Source organism: Seriola aureovittata, chromosome 12, assembly GCF_021018895.1.
Source record: "Seriola aureovittata isolate HTS-2021-v1 ecotype China chromosome 12, ASM2101889v1, whole genome shotgun sequence".
Lineage (NCBI taxonomy): Eukaryota > Metazoa > Chordata > Actinopteri > Carangiformes > Carangidae > Seriola > Seriola aureovittata.
Window position 1 is genome coordinate 18,677,744 of NC_079375.1, and position 14,826 is coordinate 18,692,569.

At 39.4% G+C, this 14,826-nt stretch overlaps 1 protein-coding gene across 1 annotated transcript; it reads left to right on the plus strand.

Annotated features, from left to right (window-relative positions):
* The first annotated feature begins 5,142 nt into the window (after positions 1-5,142).
* Positions 5,143-7,398, plus strand: LOC130179289 (growth/differentiation factor 8). The gene is made up of 2 exons (XM_056392184.1): positions 5,143-5,518; positions 6,089-7,398. Exons 1-2 carry the CDS (start codon positions 5,167-5,169, stop codon positions 6,880-6,882), a joined length of 1,146 nt encoding a protein of 381 aa, XP_056248159.1. The 5' UTR covers positions 5,143-5,166; the 3' UTR covers positions 6,883-7,398.
* The last annotated feature ends 7,428 nt before the right edge of the window (positions 7,399-14,826 follow it).

The window sequence follows — 14,826 nt, forward strand, 5'->3', positions numbered from 1 at the left end:
CTCCTCCTCATCCTCATCCTCCTCCCCCCCGGGGCGAGCTGCACTACCGGCCAGGAAAAGGTGGTCACCCCAGCCAGCAGATCACCTGATCGGCAGGGGAGGGAGGAAGCGGGTGAGGAGAGTCATTAACCTAGACCTCGTAATGGAGTGAGAGGGCGTGTTGACCCCACCCACTTATTGATACTCTGGGGTCAATTAACAAATGCAAAAATACTGCTTTTCTTGTGTAATGGCCATTTTTCAAGTCAAGGACCATCAAATCCACAAACACTCAAGACATCCTGTTATGTCCCCATCACATGTCCCAGATAGATAATCATAGGCTCTAGGGTTTTCTTAACAAACCTCACCATTATTTTGCAAAATTTAGCAGTAACGTGCAGCTGTAAAGGCATTAACCACAGAGACACAAGTGCAGAAAACCCCCCAGTAACACATGCACACCCACTTGTTTCCATATGTGTTGGTACATGCAGGCTGATTGGCTGCACAGGAGTCGACGCAGTCAATTTACCACACACCGTTCGTGTAAAATAACACAGTGTCCGTCTGGAGGAACAAACCCTCACCACAGAGAGAGGATGGAGGACAATTGTGCTTTGATGCTGAGCTGAATGGCAGTGATTGATCTGTGCCTGGTACCATGATGTGTTTTTCCATGTCCAACAATGGTTATTCTCTTGTCCTGCGCTGTCACATGTCCATTTATGTAAGCCAGATGGACGTGAATCCGCCCTTGTTCCCTTTTGAGGTTCACTGTTTATTTGAAAGTGTAAAGTGAAAAGTCAGTCCAAAATCAAACGTTTACAGGGTAAGTGAGACGCCCAGTTAGATACCCCTTTAGGGTTTTCAAGATTTGCTTTAGGCGACTACTTTGTATGAAATACATTTAAAGGCTATCTGAAGTTGAAATCATTGGTTATAATAATGCTTTAATAATGGTAAATAATGATGCTTTCTTTTCGTGTTTCTCTCCCTTTTTCTGGTCTGGGTGGGGGGCCATACTGTGTCTTTTTCTTTCTTTCTCTAACTGCTTCATGTACAGTTTGGTTTGGTTTTGCCTGGCTTTAGATTGTATCACTTCAAGAAGGGACAATAAAACACTAATACATTATAGTATTCTGTATTGAGCAGTGTGTTTGCAATCCTAATTGTGTGCTGTAGCATGTGTATTTTGAGTGATTGTAAATGGATATTTTTGTTTATTGATTAAGATTTGCTTGATTTAATTTTTTCAAACTTCAGCCTTGATGCCAATAAAAAAGAGTAAAGGTGAACAAGCCACTTAGGAATGTCAGGAATCTGCCATTGTAGAGACAAAAACACATCTGTGTGTGTGGTCCAAATCTTTATATATTCTCTGCTTTTTACACAAACATCATTGTTTTTTTTCTTATATTAATGCTTGCATCCAGATCCACAATCAGTTTAATGCTGCAGATCATTGTTGTCATCGTTAGTGTGTGTGTGTGTGTGTGTGTGTGTGTGTGTGTGTGTGTGTGTGTCGCTGAGACTTCAGAGAGTTTAGTCCAAGTGACAGGGAAGATTGGTGAGTCCATCTTTGTGAGCTGCTACTGTCTTTGTATGACTCATTTTCTTTTTATGAGTTGAACATCACAAACTGATGAGGGAAAATTCTTTAAATGAACTGTGTACTGTGTGTACATGTGTATCTTGACTTTTGTTCTGCACCAGACCGATGGTGGAGTTTGGAGATGGAGCGAGGGAGGCGCAGGCTGCAAAGTCAGTACGTGTCCTTTTTGTCATGATCTCCATGTGATCCAGCATAGGTCATCTTCAAATTCTCCATGCTCATTAGTGGGTCCAGTCAGGCATGAAAGTCAGTTCTTCCTCTTTTTTGCAGAGCTCTTTTCACAGTCATTTGTGTTTCCACAAGATCTTAACCTCACTTACTTGTTTTATTCCATTACAAAACTGAAATAGAAAAAAAAAAGAGTCTGCTCCCACTTTTCTGACAGTCCAGCTGTTCAATTATGTGGAAGTTTGGCACAGTCAGTGCTTCTCAGTTGACGGGTTAAATCATAAACCTGGTTAGTTCTACAGGAACAGCTTGAACAAACAAACTAATCAGAACCCACCAAGCAGTGGCTTATATATGTTTATATATATATCATACTCTTACATTTGGCCTTTAGTTGAGCTTCTGGAAAACAGGGCTCCCTCTGACTCCAAAGCAGGCTGTACCTAGTTAATTAAATCCTGTACTGTGCTTTATGGCCACAAGAGGGTACAATGGAGCTTTATGTTGGCTATATTAACCCTGTATATGACTAGTTATCCACTCTGCCAATCCGTCCTGGGAAAGGTCCCAGTCCCCTTGCCGCTCTGAATACAATATGATGAAAGCTAAAAGAAAGGGGAAAATGGTGAAAAAAGAAGTAATGAATGGATTGATAAATGAAAGAATTAATAGTAAAAGAATGGCAGTGGAACAAAAAGACTCAAAACACCAACTTCTCTACCTCTTTATTTGCACATTTACCATTAACACTTTCATCTACAGCAGTGTGCTAAAGTTTAGGCACTTTAGCTGTTTAGATTCTTATTCATCATGCAATACGATCATGGAGGCGTGTTATCGGCCCTAAATCCATACTTCAGCAGGACAATGACCCCAAACTCACAGCCAGAGTCATGAAGAACTATCTTCAGGGACAAGACGAACAAGGACTCCTCAGTCAGTCTGGGACATGAAGAGACACAGAGATGCTGAGACGCCTCAAATCCACAAAAGAACTGTGGTAAGTTCTCAGATGCTCGGAGCAAACCACCCCAGTACCTTTAAAAGTGTGTGTATATATATATATATATATACAGTATACGTGTATTAGAAAATAACTGCTCTCACATCCTCTTTTGGGGGTCCCAACCTCCAGATCAGGTACAACTGCAATAAGTGAATAATGCAATGTGCTGTCATCTTCTTCTCTGTCCGATTAGTAAGTTTAACAGCCAACATCTCCATCTGTTACCAGAGCGTATGTTGAAATTCACCGCTGTTTCTCAGACACTTCTCCTTCATGTCCATTTTGTAGTTTTTCTTAATTTTTCTTTTTCTCCACTTCTGTCACGCGATCAAACAACGATAAGAAAAGGGGAACTAGCCAGAGAATAGGGGGAACAGGAGTGAGAGTCTTACATGACCGTCTTAACAACATTGCATGAGTCACTTTACACCTTTAACACACTTCGAACTTGCAGAGTAGGCTCACCTGGAAAAGCACATGATTGTTTCATCACCTCAGTGACTCAGTGCTCAGAAATTCACACTCCACACCGTTGAAGAAGCTACATCTCTACATCGTTTGATACTTGGACAAAAACTTCTTCACACCACAGAATATTTTTCTTGCTTTGAAATTTGGGAATTAATCATGATTTTGTGACATGTTATTATTTATTGGTAAAAAGATGCCAGACTTGCTCTAGCCCTGACTCCCTTCGCTTCCTCTACAATGTCTTCTTGTGAACCATCATCACAGGTTGGAAGGACAAGGAGAAGAATGACGTTATCTTCTCCGATTGTTTGAATTTTAATGTTGATTAGTAATAATAGGTCATCACTTCACATGAAAAAAACATAATGTTATGCTGCAGAAATGTTTTTTTTTCTCTCTCTCTTGACTTCTCCAATTTGTCCTGAAACTGCCCCTTTGCAATTTATTGCATGAGCTTTGAATTATTACATTTAATGTGACTTGTCATTCAAATTAAATTAGATTTCACCTCGTTAATCATGTGGTTATGTGGCAGTTATTTTTATCGTTTTATTATTTTATTATTTTATTATATTATAATGTACATATAAGTATTTAATTGTACGTTCAACAGCCCTCTCATCACACAACACTTTTACTATCTGGTTGCTCAAAGGCAGAATATTAGAATTCAAAACTAACAATCTGTGTGTCCATAAACTCAATATACAGATATTTTATCAGCAAATGGTTGGGAATGCCCTTATGTTGAAAGAATAGGGTCAGTGACACAGAAGGCCACGTAACAGTGAAACTACTTTCTAATCAGGAAGTGTACTGATCCTATTTACTGTCAGAAGTCAGCGTTTTCACATAATATGCTAATACTTGACGAGTACTCCACCGTGCAGACACAGATCTAGTGTTTTGCTCTTTGGTCTGTCCCAACAATCACTACTGACACAGCAGGAATGCTGCTCTTTTAACCAGTACAGGTTGAGATCAGTTATCTTTTCAGTCTATTTTAATTGTCATAAAGTAGAGCACCTACACACGGCGTTCCCCAAGGTCAAGCTGTGTGATGATATGGTTAGTTTCATAATAGTCCGTCACAGTCTTTGTCACAGAAGCTAGAGACAGTTCTCTTTTTCAACAGAGGAGATAACTTCTCAGTTTGTTTATCTCTTTTTTATGGTTAATGGACAGAGGAGTGACAGGAAATTAACTCTCTCCATTGTTTTCTGTCTTTATTTAATGTTTATTATTGATTTATTGTATGCTGTCAATCAGAGCTGTACAGAGATGGGGCTTCCCAGGTTTAGGCAACTGGATGGCAAATTAACAAAAGTCTAAATCCGTCTCTAGCTGATCCTGACCGCTGACCATTCTGGGCAGGGCTACAAGGGACCAGCGTCACAGCCTTACAGGAATCAATAAACTATCACATTGTCATTGATAACCCCAGAGGAGCTAATGTAATTGCCCATTCTCCCTCTTCTTAAAACTGGTCACTGTAAGACATACGGTCATTTATTTGATTAAGTGACGCATTACTGGACAATCCGGGTGACAGTGAGGTGCTCATTATGTACTTGTGACGTATCTAAATCTCATCCAGAAACCCCTTTATTTCATGTCTTTCCCGTCTCTGCCTTCACCCCCCCACTGTGGAAATAAAACTGAAATAAAACCCTGTTAATTAAAGCTTAATTTCTTAATTTGGATTTGTAATTTCATCGGTCACATGTTAATACATAACACAATAGTGCGAAATGTTGCAACATAATGACATATAGCCCATCACAGGTTCACCTGACTCACCTGACTGACAGGGGTGTGGCAACACAGAGGTTCTATAAATAGTGTCAGGAATTTCATTCATGTCATGGACAAACCCCATCCACTGAGCTGCAGCAATCTCAAACCAGACCTACCTGGCCGGCTCACCATGCTCAGATCACGCACACTCCATCGAGTCATCCCCTGCACGCTGCTGCTCCTCGTCTCCCTCTCCAGCTCAGGGGAGAGCCGGCCTCACTCCGAGGCCCACGAAGGCACACCTGACGTGGGCGGGACCGAGAGCCAGAACGTCCTGCTTTTGGAGGCGGTGAAGACGGGGATCCTCAGCTCGTTGGGTATGGACAGGGAGCCCAGGCCAACCCAAAAGGCCACGGTGCAGGAGTTGAAGAAGATGCATCAGCTCTACACAGACAAACTGAGAGTGATGAGAGGAAATTCCAGCCAATCGATGAGGGAAACCAGGCAGTCCACAGTTTCTACTGTCCTCTTTCCAGCCACAGGTGAGACATTCGTTAGACGAGGATGCGACTTGAAAACATTTAATTAAGTCATCATTGCACTTAAATAACTGTTGTGAAAAGCCAATTTGATAAGTCTGAGTGGGAGCAGGAAGGAACGCTGTGAGTTTACCTCTGCAGACACAGACAAAAGCTATTGTACTGGTGCGGTTACGAACACTACAAACAGCTTCTGTCCCTATAGTTCATGCTCCAGGTAAAGATCGCTGACTTCCTGGAATTTATCTGCAGAGTTTAAACATATGTGAATAGACAAACAGTCCTGTAAACAAAGCAAACACATTCCTACAAGCTTTTAGAGATCATGAGCGTGACTGGCACACCTTTCACATGATGTTACACTGCGAACACATTTTTATCAATGTCATCAATAATAAGCCGACCAGTGACGATAGGTACAATATAGATCAAAAACATGTTTGTGTTTCCTTTGTTTTTCTAATCTCAGTTGTTCCATGCCATGTTGTTTCCTATATGTTCTTTGCCAAATCATTACAGGATGCTGCCAACTCCTAATGGCGCTTGTGTGTGTGTGTGTGTGTGTTTTTTTAGTGGAGCAAGTGAAAGTGCTTTGGAAAGAAAAACACCCACAGTCAGATCGACACATGCAGTGGCACAGAGCTGTTTTCAATAAAAACCAAAACATTCAGACTGAACTGACACTCACTCGGGCAGAACTGATGATTTCCAGGCAGATCGTAAATAAACACACATCAGCTCAGCCTGAGGTAAGACGAGACATTAAAGTTAAAGTCAACGGGAGGAAGGCAATGAACTCTCCTGCTTGGACACAGACAGACATTCCTGTCCATGGCAACGTGTCCAGCACTCAGGATGTGATGTTGGACATCAGCCCTGAGGTGGCGAGGTGGATGAGAAGTGATGGCGGTCAGGCTCTGGTGGTGGATATAGGGATGGTTGTGCTTGACAGAGATGCCCTCGAGGCAAACCCAACCATTTCTCTGGAATTAGGCCTCGTGCAGCCAGAGCCGGCAGAGAGGAGACGTCGCTCCAACAAGGAGGACGACTGCGACGAACGGGGATGGTGCTGCCGGAAGTCACTCGCCGTGTCCTTCAAGGACATCGGCTGGACGGACTGGGTGGTGGCCCCGGCCGAATACACAATGCACTACTGTGACGGCACCTGCCCACACAACTACAAGCCAGCCAGCATGCACACACAGGTGAAATCTCGGCTGCACCAGATTGCCAAAGGTGGGACACCTCACCCCTGCTGCGTGCCAGCCACCTACGAGCCCATGGTCCTCATGCACTATGACAGCAAGGGAAAGTTAAAGCTGACACCTTTCGATGACTTGATTGTCAGTAAATGTCACTGTGCCTGAAGAAAAAAAAAGTGACTTTTTCTTTTTTTTTCTTTTTTTTTTTACTGTAAACTCAATCCTTTGGGAGAGCATTTCCACTTGAAAAATATATGTTACATTGTGAACCTGACTGTTCTTAAATGAACATTTTATCACATATTTTCATTGGTTAACTAAATTAAAAACGCCTTCTTTCATTCATCACTTCTTTTTTTTTGTTTAAGATGAAGAAAGATGTTACTGCTGCACAGAGCCACTGTTTTGTTTTGCATTGTGAATCAAAAAGTAGATCTGTTCTTTCATATCTTTGCCTTTAAACAGGTAGTTATTTATTCTAAGTTAGTTATTTATGGTTCCTATTTGTGTTTTGTTTTGTGTGCTTTGTTACAACTTATTTTAGAGCTGTTTTCTATTTAATTTTACTGTTATTATTTAAAGTGCTGTTTTATGAGATATTTTTGTTTGTCTTCTACATTTCAATAATGATATGCCCAAATAAATGTTGTGATTGACTCCCACTGAGCTGTCGCACTTGAATGTATCCACATGTACATTTCATAATAAACACATGAGCATTATATTTTCTCACATTTCTCATTTATTCGCTAAAAAAAAGCACCGTCAGCCAGTATAGATTATGAGGGTCAGGGTGTGACAGAGAAATCAGCATGTAAAGATATGATAACTTCTATCTCCCATTATTAACCCTGAAGTTGTGTTCACCGTGTCCTTGACCAGAAAGTCAAGGGACAAAACCAACAGTTTCACTTGACAAGGAAAATGGGAATTTGCAGCTGCCTGCTGTGTAAACGTGTTCAGATTACATATCACTGACAATACTGTAAATAGATTTCTATTGCACATTATCAGAGCTTGTGTCTGTAATATTTGCCTTTAAGTGCTGTTGAGATAAGTTATTAGAAAAAGAACAAATAACAATGTGAGATATCCTCCGATAAGTGTGATGGCCAAGACTAGAAAGATCAGAACAGCAGCTCATAGATGACACTCAGAAGATGCAGCTGAGTGCGGCTCCAGGTTTTGGAGCTTAAATAAAAGTAATAAAAGTGATAAACAGATGATAAGTGTGATATTAAGTGAGTGAACTTAGGTGACCCCAAATCAGAAGAAAGCTCAACTGAAATGTCGATAGTTTAATCATTCCACGAAGTGACACCACCACCCCTAATGAGTGTTTTATAGTTTTTATCTCTCAATGAGTAAAGGTCACACAATGCGAACATCTGTTGTTTAACAATTAATAAAGTCGATGCATTAAGGGGTGGGGCATCTTGAATGATCCGATTGAATAAATAGGCAGATGAATTAAGAGGTGATTAATCAGAGCTGCAGACACAAATGCTTACCGTAATTACACTTAAATTCAGACCTGTGTCCAGTAACTGCTCATTCATTTCTTTGTTTTGGTTCTGTTACTCTTTGTTTCAGGGATGACATCCTCACTCATTACACAACTGTGGGTGGATGGAAAGGTCTTCAATCTTAGATTCTGAAAGGTCCAGAGTTTCAGTACCACCCAAAGTATACAAGTATGAAAGAATTAGAGACAGGATTTATCAAAGCCTTCTGTGTGTAATCTAAGATAGACAGAATGAACTCATTAGCCTCCGGTATTTGGCTTTCCCCTGGTTTTAATCCTCACGTAGCTAACCTGGAAAACTATTACTGAAATTAATGTCGGGAACAACAGGAAACAAAAATAAAAGCAAATGTTCTGTAAGCCTTCCTGCCCATCTCCAGTCATTATCCGCTCAGAGAAGCACAAATCTTTTTTAAATCTTATTATTCTACAAATTTTAGACAAAGCTTTAAGCTCCTTTTTTTTTTCTGCCTCGGTCTGGTATCATTTCAACAGCAGTTCAGCTCAGCAACATGGCCAGACAGATTTTCACATCCTCTATATATCTCCTCTGAAAAACCAACAGACAACAAAACACCCACTACAGTGCTGACCTTTGCATTGTTTTGACCTGATGCACTTCTTAAATATGTTTTCATGTAAACACCTCGTTTTCTTCTTAGTTTTTCTGCATATATTGTATAAAACATATTTCAGTGTTTGCATTTGCAGTATTTGACGGATAAGAAAGTAAATTATATTTGTCTCATCTCTTTTTCTAAAACCTAGTATGACAGAAATGGTGGCTAATGGCAAATCATTTTAAGGGAACATGATAGTTCAAATTAAAATACATGAGACCATTTATATTGTAAATAAATGTTCAGTTGTTGTTTTGCTTAATATGTTTTTTGTGTATTATCTTCATAAACTTATCTTAGTCAGTGTAATAAAAGCTTTATGACTTTTATCAATATTCTCTTTATTTTAACAGGATTACATGTTTTAAAATGTGGCTGATAGTAACAAGTTATAGAACATTTTATACAGAACAAAGTACGTTTAAAGGGTTAAACAGAATGAATTCAATGAAATCATAGTAACCTCTATCAGTAATGCAGCTGCTGTGAACCATGACATCCTATAACAAACTTTGAAGGTGTTCAAAAAGTTCATTGATCACATGAACACGATGTATAAATGGTAGCTTTAGAAGTGTTTTCTATTACAAAAAATAATGAATACTATGCATAGAAGTTCACACCACGTACTTATGCATGTGCAAAAATGTGCATCATATTTTTATATTCAGATTCCCCCTCTTGGTATTTCAATGTTAAAGTTTGTTTTTTAAAAAAGTAATTGTATTTGTAGATTTATTCTAAACCTGTTTGTGAACAATATGAAGAAAATAACAATACTTAGTGTAAATATCAATTTTCTATGCTGCTGTTTCTAAATCGTATAGAGGCTGAAAATAAAAGCTGCTGACACAAAAGAGGACAGCAGATAGTATGCATGACTCTACCACACAAGTGTGAATAAACTGTCCACACTCATCCTCTCTCTGTCATAATTTCAACTGTGTGCAACAAAAGTTGTGTAAAAACTGCAAAATGTAATGGCAGTGCTTCTAGAAAACTAACTTTACAGATGATGCAGAATACAACATACAGTATATGTATATGAAATATAATACATGTAGCTGTACACTTGTACTGAATATCAATACACTACAGATAATTTCATTTTTGTTTAGGGGTCAGCTTTTAACTTGTAACAATATATATTTATAGCATGAGCCAATGAATGGCGTATAGAGTAAAAGGAATAGAAATATTCAGACGGTTATACAGATATTTTTTTCGATATATGTCATGAATCTGGCATAATGTACACGTCCTCTTCCTGAGAGATGGCAAGGTTACACTCTGGGTCATTGCTGTATATTGCATCATCCGGTGAATCACACGCCAAGTACAAATCGTCTTCAGGTTCAGCAGGCGGCCTGTGGAGAAACAATAAGTGTAGCAGAAAATGTTCCTATTAGAAAGCACTTTGCTGATGTAAAACCATTGTGACGCAAGACAAATATATGTAAACTGTGTGGATTTACTTTTCGCCAGTTTCTATTCTTGCTCAGAGAAAAACTCCAGCACTGAGTCATGAGCTGTCTCGTTTGATTAATAGGCTTTAAACTGCGTAAAACAACAGATGAAATCACCTGCAGACGCTGGCCAAATTGTGTTTGTGCATATATTACAAAAGGATTGTGCAAAATGGGGAAACTCACACCATGCACACAGTGTTTCTTCATCTGTTTCCGTTTTATCTTTTTGAACCGCTGTGGTTTCATAAGTGGCATTTCAGACTCATTAGCTCCACATTGAGCGTAAAACTTGCCCTGACTGTTACAAAAAAAACTCAGGGTGTGAGGACACTGAAAATACAGTTTACCTGCTGTGGTTGTCAGCAGGCCTAGTTCGAGTTGTCAGGTTTTCATAGATAGGCCCCTGTCCTGCCGACGGTTCTCTGATCATACTGGTATAATGGTGAGAATCAGCTTCTGTCGTCTCCGGATAGTCCTCCTTCTTCGGGCTTCTTCTTTGTCCAGACTGCAATATATTCCTGATTTTATTCTGATATTTGTACATGATCACACCAGCTCCAATCATAAGGAGCAGAAAGAAGAGTGTCAGCCCCACAGCCAACCCTACGGGGGAGCTGGAGGCGCTGACAAAAGGTGTCTCTGTGCCATTGACAATCATGATCTGCAAATATGAAAATTCAAGAATTGAAGCTAATATGGAGCCGTGTAACAATTTAAATTACATGATAATTAACTGAAACAGTTTAAACAAGTTTTAGTCATTTATGATTCTTATTCAAAAAGGTATGTAAATAAACAAAATACACCCCTCACTTCCAGGTAACAGTTAACCAATCCAGGTTCTATTACATCAAAATAAACAAGATTCTTAAATGATTTGCATTTTAATAGGGATTAAAATACATACATTCTAGGAAATGCTTTAAAATAAAGCACATAAGCCAAGTCAAACAAATTTCTGTCAAAGTGAGGCTCAAGAGAAAACAGCGATCTTACCAGACAATACTCCAACGCTGTGGGTCAAGGTCTAAGCCGAGTGTGAAGTCATGTAGTTTCTCTTCAGCACCTCACACTTGCAATGAAGAAGTTCCCTTTAGCGAAATAATGGAACTAGGAAACGAAAGAGCTGAAACCAGAAGATTTCCTGTAAAGCCTCGTTCTGCAATTAGACAGCTGCTGACAGGAGCTGAATTTGAGTTATATTAAATTTGATATGACACAACAGACAAAATTCCAACCTGAGCACTGAAATACTTTTAACTTTAGCTTGACAGGATGTTGGTTGTGATAAAATAATTGATTCTGAACAGAAGAAAGTTTGCAATAAAATGGTATTTCTATCTTCTGATTGAAAAGTCGCAAATTTGCAAAAAAATAATAATAATTTTTTTTTTCTAACTCTGGATGTCTGCCGGAGAGTTTATGCAGAAAGGATAAATATGTGTGTCGCATAGATTGGAGATTTATAACACACACACACACACACACACGCAGAGAGAGAGAGAGAGAGAGAGAGAGAGAGAGAGATATTAAAAAAAACAAACAACACACACAATATTTAAGCAGTGTGGAGCAGTATCAAAATACATTATACTGTAAAAGTGAAACTGGTCTAGAAACACTCTCTCACTAAACTTGCTGGTTATTTAGTTCAGCTGGACCTTTACCTCCCCCTGCCGTCAGGTTGATTCCCCATATACAGAATATATCAAGCCATCTTGTTACATTTGCACTATAAATGAATCAACCGCACATAATGAAACTAATAACTCTATATAAACTGCTGCTTAACAGGGCTCACACGTAAGGTTGTCAGGTGCTGTGAGATACAGTTTTTATTCTCACACCACATACTGCTATTGATAGGCTATGGGTTTATAGACATGCAGGCACCCGTTGGTGAGTCCAACTGCCACTGTACTTTTTGGGAAGCCTTCTTAGAGGAACTGAAGGTGATGACTTTGGACTACATGAATTAACTTGAATCATTTGGTATTCGAGAGCCTGTTGTGCCAAAAAAGAGAGAGGATGTTCTGTTTTTTTTTTTTGTTTAATCAGAATTTAATTAATATATGTAAATATGTTAAATGGCTACTTCCATCTATGTGGACATACTGCTCCGAGAATCACGCACATGTCACAGGCCTCAAGAGTGAACTTCACATGCATTAACAACATACTACGTACGTCTGTTACTATTCCAACATCCTTCTGTACACCATAAATAATATCATAGTAGGCCACAACAAAGTGGCTTAAAATTGTGGTTTAGTGGTGCAAAAAGAAAACAAAGAAGAGACTTTTAGGTTTAACTGATGTTGATGATGAAGTGAAGTGAAAGATGTTTCTTCTTGCTGTGTTTGCATAAGATACACATTAATAATATCTGGCAAAGCACAGCTGGATACAGAAATACACCGCAACATATGTTTTTTCTCATTATAACGGAATCAACTTCAACTCTTTTCCCCCCCTGGAGGCTTATTCAGCAATAACAGAATAAACCTTCCCTCCACCTGCCCTGGAGTCACCTCTTTTTCTACGTTACCATGGTTACTTTACAACCAAATTACACTTTACTGAATGGCAGGTGAAACAGCTCCACTGTGCCTTCAGTGACTGTAACAACAACAAAAAAAAGAAGAAGAAACAATTATTGTAGGTGTGGCGTCCGGCCTCTCAGAAAAACGAATACTTGAGATGTTTAATGTTTCGCATTAATTTGAATTTGCACATGAGCTGTTTTTTACTTTGCTTGATATACAGTCATAAATAAAACTCACTGGTGATTTTGTTGAGTATTCAGCTGTTTATGTGGCTAACAGTCGGCTGTTGCTGCTGCAGAAACTGTGAAAATGAAACTCCCACTGCAGTCAAGAAACAAGAATGGACATGCTGAGTTCTTTGTGTCTTGATCCTGAAGCATTTATTATATAATTCACTGGGGGAAAGGCTTAACAAATAAATGACAGAAATACTGCCCTTATCTCTCTCACATATCTCTCATTTTCTCCACATGAGTAATTCTCTAACAGGGGAGTGCAGTCCATTCACCTTGTGTATCTATTCAGCTGGAAAGCAGGGGGAGACAGTGTTGTGACAGTATTTATCCTCAGTCAGCAGGGGTTTACATACAACCCCAGAGGAGGCAGACACTGCCACTTTCTGGCCCAAGAATTCATGTCATGAATATTTAGGCCAAGTCAGAGCAGAAAGGTTACTTCTCTTCTTTTCCACTGATAAAAAAGGTAAGTAAACTGAATTGAGGCTTATTTTCCAACACATGTATGAGTTCCTCATAACCTGTCATTTAGATCTAAAAAATGAATGGACATGACAGACATGTTCTACACTGCCAGTGCTCTAGCATGAACAACAACAATAACAATGATAATAATGATAATATTAATAATATTAATAATAATAATTTACTGAAGATTGAAGAGATATTCACAAATTCGTCTTCTTAAAAAGTGCGATTTTGCGGCTGTTCCGCAGTCCAGATGTGCGGTGCGCCTCCACTACACCCCCCGAGCAGCAACGTGAGCACGCAAAGCCAAACCGAGGGAGCTGCGTCAAGTCCACCAGAGTAAAACCAACAGATACCGGAAATGAAACGAGTTTGGCTTCAAAATAAAAGCATACACTTGCCCCAACAAATTGTTTAGTTACACAAGGAGGGAATAAAAGCCACTGGCAACTAGTGAAGTTGGTTAATCAATTGACCAATCACCAGACAACTGATTAACTGCAGTGACTGTTGGTCAAATTGAATAACTTGTTTTTAAGACAGTTTGGGCTGTGGTACCTTGTAAAAGGCATTTGTCACTGTTTTGACATTTAATGTGCTCACCCTTTGATCAATTTGTTAAAAAGATTACAATAAACATAAGACTAGTTTCACTCTTACTCTGTGCCTGCCGAAAACTGCCCATCTATGCATTGATTTGCAGATTTGAGTTCATAGAGTTTTCTCCACAGCAGATATTTTGATGTGGAAAAGCACAGGTGTAACTGATAATATTGATTAATGATGGCTACAGCCCATGTTAATGGGACTTCTGCGGTGGTGCATATCTGCTCACTGAAGCGACTTGCTGGGATAAATAATGTAATGGAGCCCCCACTATATAGGCTATTGTAGCCTATGTCATTAGCTACACCTGTGCTTTTTTGTTTTGTTTGTTTTTGTTTTGGAAAAGACCTACACATCGGTTTGGTTGTCTCACCGCTCACACAAATCACCAATATAAAACTGCGAGATAAATATACAGATAATGCTAATGCTAACACGTTAGCAACAATTACTTGATTAGCTGCTGGTTATATCAGGGCAGTGATTCTGTGAGTCGTCCTTGTCCCCTGCTGGAGAGACCCCTCTTAATGCACCTTTAAATTGGAGTTACTCTTTGGTGTTTTCTTTTATGTCAACATCTCCAACCGGAAGTTCGGTGTCTGTAATTCGCTTAACTTGATGCTGACCATTGAAGGAAAA